Source organism: Lepidochelys olivacea (genome assembly GCF_965140295.1).
Source record: "Lepidochelys olivacea isolate rLepOli2 genome assembly, chromosome: 10".
In the NCBI taxonomy this organism is placed as follows: Eukaryota; Metazoa; Chordata; order Testudines; family Cheloniidae; genus Lepidochelys; species Lepidochelys olivacea.
Genome location: NC_140420.1, coordinates 52,916,634 through 52,931,507, shown reverse-complemented (window position 1 = coordinate 52,931,507; position 14,874 = coordinate 52,916,634). Strand labels below are relative to the sequence as shown.

At 43.0% G+C, this 14,874-nt stretch overlaps 1 protein-coding gene across 3 annotated transcripts in view; it reads left to right on the top strand.

The window, feature by feature from the left end:
• LOC311527458 (C2 calcium-dependent domain-containing protein 4C-like) overlaps positions 1-13,524 on the top strand; it is a 40,517-nt gene extending 26,993 nt beyond the window's left edge. For 2 of the 3 annotated variants that reach the window (XR_014713336.1, XR_014713337.1), the window contains one exon: positions 908-1,092. Coding sequence is in view for 1 of the 3 variants with exons in the window: in XM_084641461.1 (XP_084497587.1) it covers positions 13,407-13,417 (11 nt within the window). In the remaining 2 variants the exon portion in view is untranslated. Of the gene's footprint in view, positions 1-907; positions 1,093-13,406 lie in introns of those variants that run through there. The other variant, XM_084641461.1, reaches the window with a different exon arrangement.
• The last annotated feature ends 1,350 nt before the right edge of the window (positions 13,525-14,874 follow it).

Below are 14,874 nucleotides of genomic sequence, written 5' to 3'. Positions count from 1 at the left end.
ACCTACTTTCTCCCTGGGTTTTCTCCTCCCTGAGCTTATATAACCCTTTAAAAGGCCCAGGTATTCCTTTGCTAATTAACTACTCCCCAGATACTTAGGCAATCAATTATCCCAAGATGGATATCTGCTGGCTTATTCTCTTTAGCAGAGCTTGTTACAAGTATGCTGAGAGTCTTAAGGGGCCAGCTACTCTTTGGCACTGCCGTCTTCACTATATTTCAATGGCCGGCAAAATAGCTATTTGTATGCCGTAGAACTTCAGGGTTATGAACTGACCCATAAACCACACTTGTCATTTGGACCCGGAAATACACAATCAGGCAGCAGCAGAGATAAAAAAATAAAATAAAAAAAGTAAATACAGTACAGTACCGTGTTAAAGGTAAACTACTAAAAAAAAGTAAGGGAAAGTTTAAAAAAAGATTCGACAAGAAAACTTTTCTGTGCTTTTTTCATTTAAATTAAGACAGTTAAAAGCAGCCTTTTTCTTCTACCGAGTAAAGTTTCAGAGCTGTATTAAGCCAATCTTCAGTTGTAAACTTTTGAAAGAACCACCATAATGTTTTGTTCAGAGTTACAGAACTTTCAGTTACAAACAACCTCCACTCTGAGGTTTTAATAAAAAGAAGGCTAGATTTGTTAGTATTAAATACTATTCATATTTCTTTTGAATCTTGCATTTATATTTGCACATTTTTAGAGGGGTAAGCAAGGCAGGGAGATGTTGAGGGATGAAGAGTGACGTGGTAGCAAAGTGTTCCTTTCCAGCGTGGCTTTATTTAAGAGACAGAATATTTGGCACATTTATGCAGCATTAGCAGGACTTTATTTTAACTCGTTCAATCTCAACTCTTACGAACACTTTTTGTTCAGTAATATATTTGCCTTTCTGCATTGTTTCCAACAGCACTTCACACTTGGTAATTTGATTTGTAGTTTATCCAGCCATCAATCTCACTGGAGATACCACATCAACTGATGAACTTTTTGATCAGATTGGCTAAAAGAAATCCTGCTCTGCTGCCAGGAAAGAATAAAAACATCTTCTCTCATCATGAAGCAGATCAATGGCTTCTTTGAAAGCAAAGGAATAACTCCTGAATTGCTCAAGTGCGGAGAAATGTGATGTAATTTATGTAATAAAGGTAATTTGAGAGTTTGCCTCTTCTCTGGAGACTGATCAGGAACTGCGTTTCATTGGGAGTCTGCATTAGATGTGTAATTAGCTATCAATGAAGAAGAGTGACCACTAACTAGACAGGTTTCAGAGTAACAGCCGTGTTAGTCTGTATTCGCAAAAAGAAAAGGAGTACTTGTGGCACCTTAGAGACTAACCAATTTATTTGAGCATGAGCTTTCGTGAGCTACAGCTCACTTCATCGGATGCATACTGTGGAAACTGCAGAAGACATTATATACACAGAGACCATGAAACAATACCTCCTCCCACCCCACTCTCCTGCTGGTAATAGCTTATCTAAAGTGATCATCCAGTTGGGCCATTTCCAGCACAAATCCAGGTTTTCTCACCCTCCGCCCCCCCCCCCCCCACACACACACACAAACTCACTCTCCTGCTGGTAATAGCCCATCCAAAGTGACCACTGTCTTTAAAATGTGTATGATAATCAAGGTAGGCCATTTCCAGCACAAATCTAGGTTCTCTCACCCCCCTCCAAAAACCACACACACAAACTCACTCTCCTGCTGGTAATAGCTTATCCAAAGTGACCACTCTTCTCACAATGTGTATGAAAATCAAGGTGGGCCATTACCAGCACAAATCCAGGTTTTCTCACCCCCCCACCCCCATACACACACAAACTCACTCTCCTGCTGGTAATAGCTCATCCAAAGTGACCACTCTCCCTACAATGTGCATGATAATCAAGGTGGGCCATTTCCAGCACACATCCAGGTTTTCTCACACACACACCCCCCACACATACACACAAACTCACTCTCCTGCTGGCAATAGCTCATCCAAACTGACCACTCTCCTTACAATGTGCATGATAATCAAGGTGGGCCATTTCCAGCATAAATCCAAGTTTAACCAGAACGTTCCGGGGGGGTAGAAAAAAACAAGGGGAAATAGCCACTCCCAGTCTCTATTTAAGCCTAAATTAATAGTATCCAATTTGCAAATGAATTCCAATTCAGCAGTTTCTCGCTGGAGTCTGGATTTGAAGTTTTTTTGTTGTAAGATAGCGACCTTCATGTCTGTGATTGCGTGACCAGCTTGTAAGCTACCCATGTGGCCTGAGGACCAGGGGAACCCAAGCTATCAGCTTCCCTCTCTCTCTATGGATTGAGAAGCTAAGACTTTTAATTGGCCCAGAAAGTGGGTTGAGCTGGAGTAAAACCAGGAACAGAGCCAGATCACATGAGAAGCCTATTGATTCAATACGTTCAAGTAGTTTATACTATCAAGGCTTCTATGGACCCATTATGCAACTTAAAGCTGCTTCCCCCTCTGGTGGAGGATAGCTGCACTACCAGTCTCACGCAGGGGGCAATCGTTCTCCTTACCTACCACATGATCAACAGCAAATATTTTAGCTGAGTACGAGTTTGACTGCCACCTTCCTGATACTTGACTCTAGTCCAGTGTGATTTAATTAGCATCCTAAAAAAGGACATGCCGGCGCTTATCAGTTGATGGAACTAGAGGTTGAAATATATTGCCCTGAATTCTCTTAAGCCATGGTCAATATGTCATGTGTTTAAATGCCCCCTGGTGGTGTTGCTTGTCCTCTCCACAATCTGTTTAAATTTTTTTTGCCAACATAAACTTCAGTGTTTAGCCATTTCCTAACTTACTGTCTCCTGCTCCATTATGACAGCAGAACAGTCACTCAACCTAATGTACTTATAATAACTGTATATTGCCTGTTTAAACTGAGAATCTCCAGTGCTTCCGATTTCTGGGCCTGATAAATGGGGCTACGTTCATTTGAACGCCAAGATCTGAAAATTAAGAGGATTAATTTGCACCTGAAGTAGTGGGATCTAGGCTTCTCCAAGACTGCATTCATAACCAGTTTATTTTGTTTGTTAATGTTAATGTGTCAACTTATTATTTGGGTAAAAGTGTCAGATCTGATGATCTAATATGCTCAGAACAGCAGAGCAGAGGTGCATGTTTCATCAGAGTATCCCATCAGCATGCTAAAGCCCAACTTGGAGAGACTGCTTGCAGAATTCAGAGCAAGGCCACCAGGACAATAGTCAAAATTGGCATTTCTGATTCAAGACTAAATACGAAAGAAGGTTGTCTGTTTTGCTGCTATTTGTGGACAAATTAGCAGGACCAACTGGATACAAAATGTCAAATTATTTCACAGTGAACATGAATTAAGTGAAGCTTTCTCTGCTTACCTATGCTGGATTTCAACGTACTATTGACTTTTCAAGAACCGTGTCCTATGGCAAATAGCCCTGCTTCATCCTAACCACTGAAGTCCAAGTCATGTCTGGTACATCCACATCAAATGGCCAGAAGCTCTTGAGACAGTCTGAAAATGGGATTGCTGCACAGGAGTTGAACTCATGCTCAGGAGTTAAAAGGTTAACCTGGTAGCATTTGTTTGGTCAGTGATTCAGCTTTTTAGGTCCTAGTTTCTTGGTTTATCTACAAGGCTACAAATTTCCTTTACTTACCTGCATGGCTGTGGAACTTTTGACATGTTTATCCTGGAGAAGAAAGGAAGTAGAGAATGACATTTAATGTCAGACAGCTGCTGAATCATTGCCCAAACCGATATTAATGAACTATTATATCAGGTGTCAGTACACTGGTCTTACCTTTGCATAGTCATGAGAAATTGCAATAAGCTTTGACACGGGAGTCTGAAAAAAAATCCTTGTAATGTAATGTAAGGGATCAGCAGAATATTAGGGGATCAGCAGAATTACTTCATTTAATCTGTAGTAAGGGTTAATGTTTGGGAAGTAATTGCTATAATAATTTGGTCAATCTTCTCTCTGGGTTAATTGTCAATGGGTGATCGGATATCTTAAGTTTGGTTTTAATTAATTCTTCAATATGTTTGCAAAGCTCACTGCAAATAACCTATACTTGAAATTTTATCCATTTATTACTTTTGATTTGAATAGTTTTGACTTGCTTAACTGGCATGTCTATGTAGGCTCAGATGCTGCTTCTGTTGATATCAATGGCAGTTTTGGAATGGTTGTCAGATTTATGTTTTTCTTATACATTTGGCAAAGATCCATGATTTCGCTACATGTATGAAATGGTTGCTGTTTGGTATGGAACACTGCTTTCCAGACTACCCACATTCTCTTGAATTATTTATTAATAGTCCAACAAAATAGTGTTGCTTTTTTATTTTTGGCACATCAGTGTATAATCTACATTTAGCAGCTGAAGGAGCTATGCCGCACTAACATATAATTCACCCATCAGTTAAGCTGGTATATTAGTGCACTTTTGCCAGGTCTGGTAATAGAAATAGTAAGTTTATGGCAGAAAGCGTAGAGAAAAGCACAAACTTTCCTTTTGGTAATATCAGGTCAAAGGATGCTAGCCTTTTTGTCAGCGGACCCAAATTACCTATTGGAGTGGCTTTTCCCTGGAGCTTGTGTAAGTGCATTATTTGGGTTCTTTGATTTTCCTACAAGGGAAACAGTGTATGACGCTTCTAGTGCTTTTCTAGAAATAGTTGAAGCTTTTTTCATTTTAGGCTGACAAGTCTGGAACTCAGAAAGCTTTCTTTGAAAAACTTCTACTGACGTACCTGCATGCACGGGGTCTTTTGTCTTCAAATGTCGATGCAAATGCCCGCAAAGGAAACACACAGCTTGAGGTGGATCGCTATTTGTAGATCTGAATCCAAAAGCAATATATTCCTCGCAGAACGGATGACGGGGTGGGGTTTTTTTTGCAGTCATTTTCAATTTCCTACAATTTATCACTGTTGCCACTCCCGCCGCTTCTAGCTCCTCATTTTAAAAATCGAACCATTTTTACATCACAACCGCATACACTATGACAACTTCAACCTCATTAACATGCTTGCACACATAAGTAAATGACATAAAATGCACATCTAATACAGTGCGTATACGCATGTTACGTTACCTTTTAATATAGTATATAGAGCAGTATAAACAAGTCAGTCTGTATGAAATTTTAATTTGTACTGACCTCGCTGGTACTTTTATGAGGCTTGTTGTAAAACTAGGCAAATTGGCAAACTAGGCAAAACTAGATGAGTTGACATACCCCTGGAAGACCTCTGCATATCCCCAGGGCACGCATACCCCTGGTTGAGAACCACTGCATTAGATCATGAAATCTAAGAGACTTGGAGATGTATTCATAAAAAAATTCCTGATCAATGATAATTGTATACCTTAATGGGTTACTGGTGCAACCAGTACTGCCCCAGTCTGATAGTCACAGACTATCGGACGAGAGAGGCCATCCATATTGAGCATGTTGCTCCAGACAAATGAAGGTTTGCAGGCTTGGAACAGGCACAAGCCTTCACTGGATCCTGAGAGCACCTCTTGTCTCTAGTGTGTTCAATTTAGCCTGCTCTCCAATCATGCGGGAGAGGGATACTAATGAAGGGAAGATCAGGGAGTAATCTCTTTCTGGAAACCAAGGTCTGGAAATTTTGTCCCTTGAAGATTCATAGATTCCAAGACCAAAATGGACTACTGTGATCATCTAATCTGACCTCCTGTGTAACACAGACCACAGAACTTCCCCAAAATTATCCATGGAGTATATCCTTTAGAAAAACATCCAATCGTGATTTATAAATTGTCAGTGATGGAGAATGCACCACAACTTTTTCATTCTTCTTCAAACCTGGAAACAGTTTTCCAGCAGCTCTTGCACCAATGCCAAATACATAGGTTAAAAAACATCTGTCCTCCTACTCAAGATTTCCCTATTTGCCGTTTTGGCCACAGCATTGCTCTGGGAACTCATGTTCAGCTGATTATCCACCATGATAATCTTAAGAGGGAAGAAAGAATGGGGAAAAGCGTTTTGGTTTTAAAAGCTAAAATTGCAACAGATAGCAGAAGAAATTTAGACTTGTCTGCAGAGAAAGAGGTGCTGTGCTGTCCCTTTGTCTCTTAAGGGAGACCTCAAAATGCAAAGTAGCTTTTCTGTTTTTAGCCATGCAAACAAAAAAAATCAACTTTTTTAGAGTGAAGCTAAGGTCTTTCTTTCTGCCACACCTCCTCCAGTTTAGGTTCTGTAACCCATTCACATGCTCACTTACATCTGAGCAACTTCATGGTCTTCACTGGGTTTTCACAAGTATAACTTGTTTACACCAAATTCTCTTAATGGTGTGTAGAGATCAAAGATAACTCCTCCTTATGAATGAGGACACCAAATGAACACAGCTGGGTTCCAGGTGACAATGTTTAACTATCAATAGACAACCAAGGCTTAACTACATAGTGTTGCCCCTTTTAAACCCAAAAGGTTAGCCAAATTTCAGAGGCCTGGGGATGTTCCAGTTGGAAATAATAATTGATAGAGTCTGATATTTGATGCAATCTTGTTTTTTGACAAGGAATATGCAAAGACCTGCTTCTCCGAATGCAGGAGGAACCAAGAACAAACAGAACAATTTCTTAGCTTGCACCCCCAAGTCCTTTTAGCCAACACCAGACCCAAAAGCCCTCACTCTAGCTTTTTCCACACTGCGTTCACAGGCTACTGCTAGGGTTTCTTGCTTTTCACCTCTGACCACTTTTATTAAAATGCTGGAATTAAACTGCTGTTGCATGTCCACACTGTGCTCCTTGTGATGCTGGAGAGCATCCACATTAGCAGCTCTTGCAACGGCAAAGAGAGCAGGGCATTGTGGTAGCTATCCCACTGTGCAACTGGCCGCAGGGAGCTTTGGGAAGGGTTTGCAATGCTTCATGGGGCAGGCACAGTGTCACATGATGCAGGTTTCCCAATCCCATCATTCCATGGGCATCCTACTACATTGCCAGCTGCTTTTCAACTGAAGTGGGGGGGGGGAATGTGTGAGTGTATGGAGTGCGGGAGAGAGACAGACAGTGTGTTTTGGGGGACAGAGAGTTTGTCAGCATGCTGTCTTGTAAGTTCAGACAGTGGCAGGAAGCAACCAGTCCTGAGGCAGGAGGAAACCCTGACATCAGCCCCCGCCTCCCTCCCTGGGCTCTCTCTCTCTCTCTCTCTCTCAACACACACACCCCTGCCTCTGTGTTCAACAGCACGAGCCTTCCACATTAATGGTTTGCTTTGTGTCCCGGAGCAGATCAGCACAGCACGCAATGGCTGTCAGAAACAGTGCTTTGAAAGGGGAGGGGTGCCTGTCTCTGGGCAGCCGAGTTCAAAACAATGAACACAGCGGTCACTTGAGGCATTATGGGACAGCTCCGGAGTAGGGTTGCCAACTTTCTCATTCCAGAAAACTGAACACCCCTGCCCTGCCTCTTCCCCGAGGTCCCGCCCGTGTCCCGCCCCTTCCCAAGGCCCTGCCCCCGCTCACTCCCTCCCCCATCCTTCTGTCACTTGCTCTCCCCCCATCCTTGCTCACATGCTCATTTTCACTGCAAGGCCTAAACAAACACCAGGAGAAGGCCAGGAGCTGCAACAGTCTGAATGTAGGAGATGCAATGTGTGATTCAGATACCCTTCACCTCACCAGGGAGAGATTTTAAACACTACTGGAAAATTAAACTTTTTAAACTTCTGAAGTGTAAAGAAGATACAAACAATATAAAACAAAAACAGTTTTAACGAGCATGCCAATTGAAAGTACTTAAATTTATACTTCTTTTTTCCCCCCCATCATGCATGTATTGAGTCCAATAACTTGTTAAATAGCTTATGTTTAGCTAAAGCATATCTTCCAGAAGTGCATCTAGTCTTGATTTAAAGACCTTATGAGATGGAGAACCCACCACTTCCCACTGTAATTTGTTCCAATTGTTAATAACAGTCACTGATAAAAATATGTGCCTTATTTCTAATTTGAATTTTTTCTGGCTTCAGCTTCCAGACTTCTTTTTTATGCCTTTCTCTGCTAAATTAAGGAGCCCTGAGGTATCTGATATTACTTCCCCATGAAGATACTTTTACACCGTAATCAAGTTACCTCTCAGTCTTCTTTTTGATAAACTAAACATATTGAAACCTTTAAGCCTCTCACAGTAAAGCATTTTCTCTCATCCTCAAATGATCTTTGTGGCTCTCTTCCACATCTTCTCCAGTTTTTCAACATCCTATTTAAAATGTAGACACCAGAAACAGATGCAGTATTCCAGCATTGTTTCACCAATGCCATATACATATACTCCTACATGCTGGTGTTGCTCTCCAAAATGGGTGAATGATAAAAGCGTGAACAGGTCAAAGTGAATTTAAGCTTCAAATGCAGGTGAGTAAGACCGCTAGTAAGACTATAGCTTGTAAAACAGAAACTGAGGACCAATTTTACTTTCTCAGGGGATAATGTGTCATCCAAAGGGAAACTAAGAATCTGCTCCCCTTAGCTCTATTTTCTTAATAACTTGTCAGATACTGCTCTGTTAATGCCTATATTGTAATTTTACATGTTGAATTAGGACCACACATTATCACAGCTGCAATGGGTCCCTTAAAGGCACACTCCTGAATCCCAAATACAAATCCACAGAGCACAACCACAGAAATGCACACCTGTCCATATACCTATAAAAATAAATCTGTAGAAACTGACTCCCACACCTACATGCAGATACACATGTGCATTCATGTGTACACATCTAGCAGGCAGTAACACATATACTTCCACATTATTTATTATTACAATTGTTGTTTAGTGCCTAGAGACCCCAACTAAGATCAGGGCTCCAGGGTGGTAGGTGCTGGACATACACATAGAAAGAGAGAATCTGCAACAAAGAGTTTATAATGTAGCTAGGCAAAGGTGGGGAGAAATGTATGATATATTGGCTCTTCTGCAATTACTAGTCAACAGCATTCACTTTTAAGAAATATATACATTTCTTTTAGAGTTCCCTTCTCTTTTAAAAACTTGTTATGAAACGTATACACACATATTTTATGTCATCAATATTTCTGTGCGCAAGCCAGCAAAAGGAACAAAAGTCAAAGAGTTAGGCTGCAAATTTTATCCACACATGCAGCAGTACATGCACCTCCCTACACAAAGACACAGTCTCTTACAATGCATGCATGCACACACTTGCCTACACAGAGACACTTTTGCATACACTTTTCCAGGGGCTGCCTAAATCACCCAGCTGGACAGGGAGGAAGGTGGGCTGGAATGGTAAAGATAGGGTGGGGGTGGAGGAGAGAGGATGGGGAGGAAAACAGGCCAAGGACGAGAGGAGGGTAGAGGTGAGAGGGGGCAGTGAAGGCGAGAGGAGAGGGCGTGGGGGGCTATGTGGGGTGAATGGGATGCAGGGGAGGCAGAAGGCTACAGGTGCATGAGGATTGCAGGGCACAGGGGCATATAGGGACATAAAGTGCAGAAGTGTATGGAGGTGAATGGGGTGCAGAGGTGTAGGGTGTGAAGAACATGGGGTGGCAGCTCTGGGAGATGGAGAGGATGGGTGGGAGAGTGCTGTATGGGGCACAGGGCTGGGATGGGTAGGTGTGGGATGGGTTGGGACGGGGAGCAATGCAATGACGGGGGATGGGGTGCAGGGGGGTTGGCACGGGGAGGGATGCAATGATGCGGGATGGGGGTGTGGGACAGGGAGGAATGCAGTGAGGGGGATGGGGTTGCTGGCAGTTGGGACGGGGAGCGATGCAATGATGGGGGATGGGGTGCAGGGGGGATGCAATGATGCAGGTTAGGGGTGTGGGGGGTGGGATGGGGAGGAATGCAGAGAGGGGGATGGGGTTGCCGGGGGTTGGGACAGGGAGGGATGCAATGACGGGGGATGGGGGTGTGCGGGGTAGGACAGGGAGGAATGCAGAGAGAGGGATGGGGGTGCAGGGGGGGTTGGAATGAGGAGGGATGCAATCCCTGGGCGCTGGTGATGGGTCAACAGGCCGCAAGTTGCTGCAGCTCAAGCCCAGACACACGAGGAGCCTGAGGAGAAGAGGGCTGGGCAACAGCGGGAGAGGCGTGCACCACACGACCCCTCAACAGCTGCCTGCTGAGCGCTCGCGAGTGGGGCTAGTTCCTCCCATGCTCCCACCCAGCCAACGGGAGCTGCACCTGAGGGCGGGGGGTGGGGCAGCTCACGGTCCCCCCCGGCAGCCCCTACAGCTGGGAGGCAGACAGGCCAGCTGCTTCCTGACCCAGGAGCCGGGCGGGCCGCGGCGTGGCAGTTAGCAGGGAGCCTGCCAGCCTCGCTGCGGCGCTGCACAAACCGGACATTCAACGACCTGCTCAGCATTGCTGACTGGAGCCGCCAGGATCCCTTTTGGATCGGGTGTTCTGGTCCAAAACCAGACACCTGGTCACCTACTCCGGAGGCCAATGTCTACAATGGCAATAGAGCGCTGGAGCCTTTGCGCAAATAGTCTTACGACTCTCGTCGAGGTGGGTTTTTTGCAGCACTGCAACTGAGGAGTTTCTGCGCACAAAGTGGCTTGGCGGCATGTACACGTTGGCATTTTGAGCACAAAAAGCTGCTTTACTGCACAGAAACTTGCCACTGTAGATAAGCCCTTAGAATTCCACTTATTCTCAGCTCTGCTCCTTTTGGAAGTCCTACAATAATAAAAATGGAGAAAAAGTAACTGACTTTCTACATCATTTTCACAATGTCACCTGTCAGGGTAGACACACACTTGACATTTTAACCACCAAAATATTCTTAGTTGACAGCAAAGCCAAGATCCTCTGCAACACCAAGCCTCCTTCACCCCAAAAAACTGTGGGGAGCTATCTTAGATTTCTCTGTAGAGAGAAGTCAATTCCAAAAGACATTGCCCTTCCCTTTTCATAATGATAGGCAGCACGTCAGCCAATTGATTTCTCAAAATGTAATTAGCAGTCATGCTGAAAAGCCATCAGGCCACATTCACTTGCAGATCACAAAGCTGGTTGTCTGAGTTTACCATTTTGAATGCATTTTAGCTATAGCCATTAGATTTCATTATAACAAATCACACATGGGAAATATTTTGTGATGCAGTCGTGCTTAAGTCAGGACTGACGCCCTATGAGGTGCTGGATGAAACACCTAAGAGGACAGTCTGTGCCCTGAGCACTTAATAGTCTGCAACAAGCATCCAAGATACACCAACAGATTTATAACTTGGTAAAATTTGGGGGAGATTTCCAGAGATGACTACAAGCACCCCCCTGACTGAATGGCCATCCCCTGCCATATTTCAGATCCCTGCTCCAAAGCATGGGAGCGCTAGAGTTTTTAAAGAAAAGGTAACCATTTTTTTTTACATGTCCAAACCAATACATTTTTTCCCTATCCTTGTCATCAGTAACAGCTGTATATCTGGCTGAAATTTTCCACAAGAAATTCATCCTCTGGCAGACACCCAGTAAGCCTGTGACATTCCCCTCTGGTGTTATCTGGACCGGTGATCTGCTAGGTCACTCCAATCCTTGTCTCTGGGAGCGAGCCTTACCCTGCTCTGCTATGAGAACCCCCACCCCTGGGCTGTTCACACACAGCCTCTGGCATGTAAGCTGCTTGGATTGTGCAATGACACAATATCTCTGGTCCCAGACAGAACCCTAGGAACCTCCATCTTGCAGTGTCCAGTTATGCCCACTGAACACTGCAAGCTTATATGATTTCATCAGTTTAACAAAGAAATTTATATGTACCAGGCTTGTTATCCCAAGGGGAGTCTCTGACATGCTTCAAACCAAATGCACTGCTTCAGCTGGAATAAACAAACATTTATTAACTACAAAGATAGATTTAAAGGGATTATAAATCAGAGCATAACAAGTTGGATTTGGTCAAATGAAACAAAAGCAAAACGCATTCTAAACTGATCTTAACACTTTCAATCCCCTTACAAACTTAGATGTGTCTCACCACAGGCTGCCTGGTTGCCCTTCAGCCAGGCTCTCCCCTTTGATCAGCGCTTCAGTCTCTTGGTGGTGATGTCTGTAGATGGAGGTGGAAGAGAGAGGAAGAGCATGGCAAACCTCTCTGCCTTTTATCATGTCCTTTCTTCGCTCTTGGCTTTACCCTCCTCTGCCATCTCTCCCCCCCCTGACTCCAGAGTCAGGTAAGCATTACCTCATTGCAGTCCCAAACTGACCTAAGGAAGGTGGTGGCTCACTCGAGAGTCCAACAGATCCTTTGTTGTTGCCTAGGCCAGTGTCCTTTGTTCCTGTGAGGCTAGGCTGGGTTTGTCCCATACATGCCCTGATGAGGTGTGAACTGCCCCTCTGCTCCTGGAGAGTTTTTGCTGGGCCTAAAGACATAAGGACACATTTTCAGCCTCATAATTATATACATGAAATTACAACCTATAACATTACCATAACAACAATGCTCAGTACATTATGAGCCTTCCGAAGACACCTGACATGACAAACTTTGCATTAGAGACCACACAAACTTATTATAAGGATGAACATGGGGGTGCTAGGTGTTCCCCTGAGGTACAGAACATCACAAAGCCATAAAAAGAATCAGCTTTTTCATGTTATTTTTTAGCACAATAATTACAGCTGTTTAGTGCACTATACCTTCACTTAGTGAAAGGACATTTGTAAGCTTTACAAATATTTAATCAGTTATGCATGCAGCATGATTTTAAGTTTATCTCGCTCTTCACTAGAGAATTAACAGCCATACCTAGAGGTTGCTATAGTTATGCTTCATTTGAGAACTATCTACATTGTTGTCTTTTGGTGCTAGACATGGTTCCTAGGATTTTATTTCAGTTGCCACCTTTAGTTTTTCAGAAAATAGATAATGTGGTTATAAGTTATTTTATTGGCTTTGCCAAAGGGATTCAGACACCAAAGTGTTCTGTAACTCCCCAATGAGGACACTTTGACCTAAGAAGTTTAAACATGCCACAGTACATAGTCCAATGACAGCCAGCACTGTTTGTTGCAATCAGTGATAAATTTATCCACACTGATTCAGATTAATGTTATTTTATTATTGAGTTGCAACTGCCAAAGGCCAATCAGAAGAAATTTAAGTACTTCATATTGTTCCAGAGCTAGTTTGCCAAGGGATTTCCCAGAAATGCTGTGTTTTCACAGGTGTCATTTCCAGCAGTCACTAGACAGAAGGGGGAACTAGATGTTTTGCAGCTCATGTAGCTCAGGTTTCAGTCCTTGTTCATCTTTCGTACATTTTGATGTTTGTCCTATTGTCACTCAGACGGGAAGCTCTAATATAAAAACCCTCACACAATCTTTTCATTTTGGCCCTGGATCAGAACCAAAAGGAGCCTCTTTCTGCTTTTCTTTCAGATGCTGGATAACAACATCACATGATAATGGCTGGAGATCGTCCAAGAACTGTTGTCACACTTCCTGTCACATTGGACACAAGTCAGACCTCACCATTCCACAAGCTTTGTGCCATGGAAAACCGACTCCCAACCCAAGCAGATATATCTTGGTTAGAGATTTTGTCCTCAACCAGGAAGGACATTTGAAAAATATTTATGTCAACTGTATATGAAAAGTGTCCTTTCATTTGGACGTTTTCTCACAATGTTGTGACAAACCAGGTAGGGAAGTAAAGAGGAGCCTTTGAAACATGCTTCAGGAGAAGAGTGCCATGAAGGACTGAACATATAAAGGGAATGTGAGAAACAGGAGATAACAGACTTGTCATGTTTTAAATATGCACAGTAGGTATTGCATTACATGCTCTCCTAACTGAGCCATTGGAAAAAATGAGGCAAATCAAGAGGCTACAACCCCAGACATAGGGTTCTTGGGCAGAATTCTGAGACACTCCATGGTTTTTCCCCCCAGGGAAACATAGAGGGCCCAAGATATGCAGCCAGGTTTTCACCAGCTTACTTGTTGTGGATTCCTCAATTGTTGGCATTAGACTCTGAGAAGCACCCTGTTTTAGAGTGTGATTTAGAAAGTTGTCTTCTTTTTCTGTTCATATGACCTATAAGCACCTTCCGATTGTAAGCTGTAGAGTATTTAAATAAACTAAAACAAATAAACCCCCTTATTTTTTCCAGCAAATAAGATTGCTAACTATTAATCTGAGCAACTATACACAAAGTGATGTAAAGTTACCTGGGAAATAAAAGGCAAAGTTGCTGGCATAGTAAGTAAAAGCTAAAATTTGTAGTGCTCAGGTCTTTGTTTTTTCAGAAAGAGAACCAAGCTATCCACATGGTGAAGTATTCAGTAGCCATTCCCCTGCCCTCCAAAACCACCAGCTAAGGAGGCAGAGACTGCTATATGGTGCACAAAGCATGCTACCTCTCTGCTACCAGTGCACAGAGCATGCTACCACAACCCGCCCCCTCTGTGCCATGGAAACAAGCGAGTTTGCATGCACTTAGAGTTCTCCATACACACAGAGAGGGAGGGCAAAGTTTCACCCATTCACTATGTTTATTTATAGAAATTAGCTCAAATACATTTGCACCTGTCTTTTTCTTTCACTACTAAAACAGCATGAATGTGTGATTGCTAGTAAATCGTAGTAAAAAACAAATTAATGAAATGCCAGATACCCTATCTAGCCTCTTCAGTTACACCTTGGTTTATCTCAGTTGACATTTCAATAAGGCCACAGTGGCAGCTTTGCATAGGAAAATTCATAAGAGGAACATGCAAAATACCTGCTTTGATGTCAACAGAATATCAGTCATTGTCTACTTCATTGAGATTTAACTTAATTGTAGGAACCGTATTAAATAGTCAACATGAGCCATCTGTTTAAACATGTGTGTTTTGAAAGGAA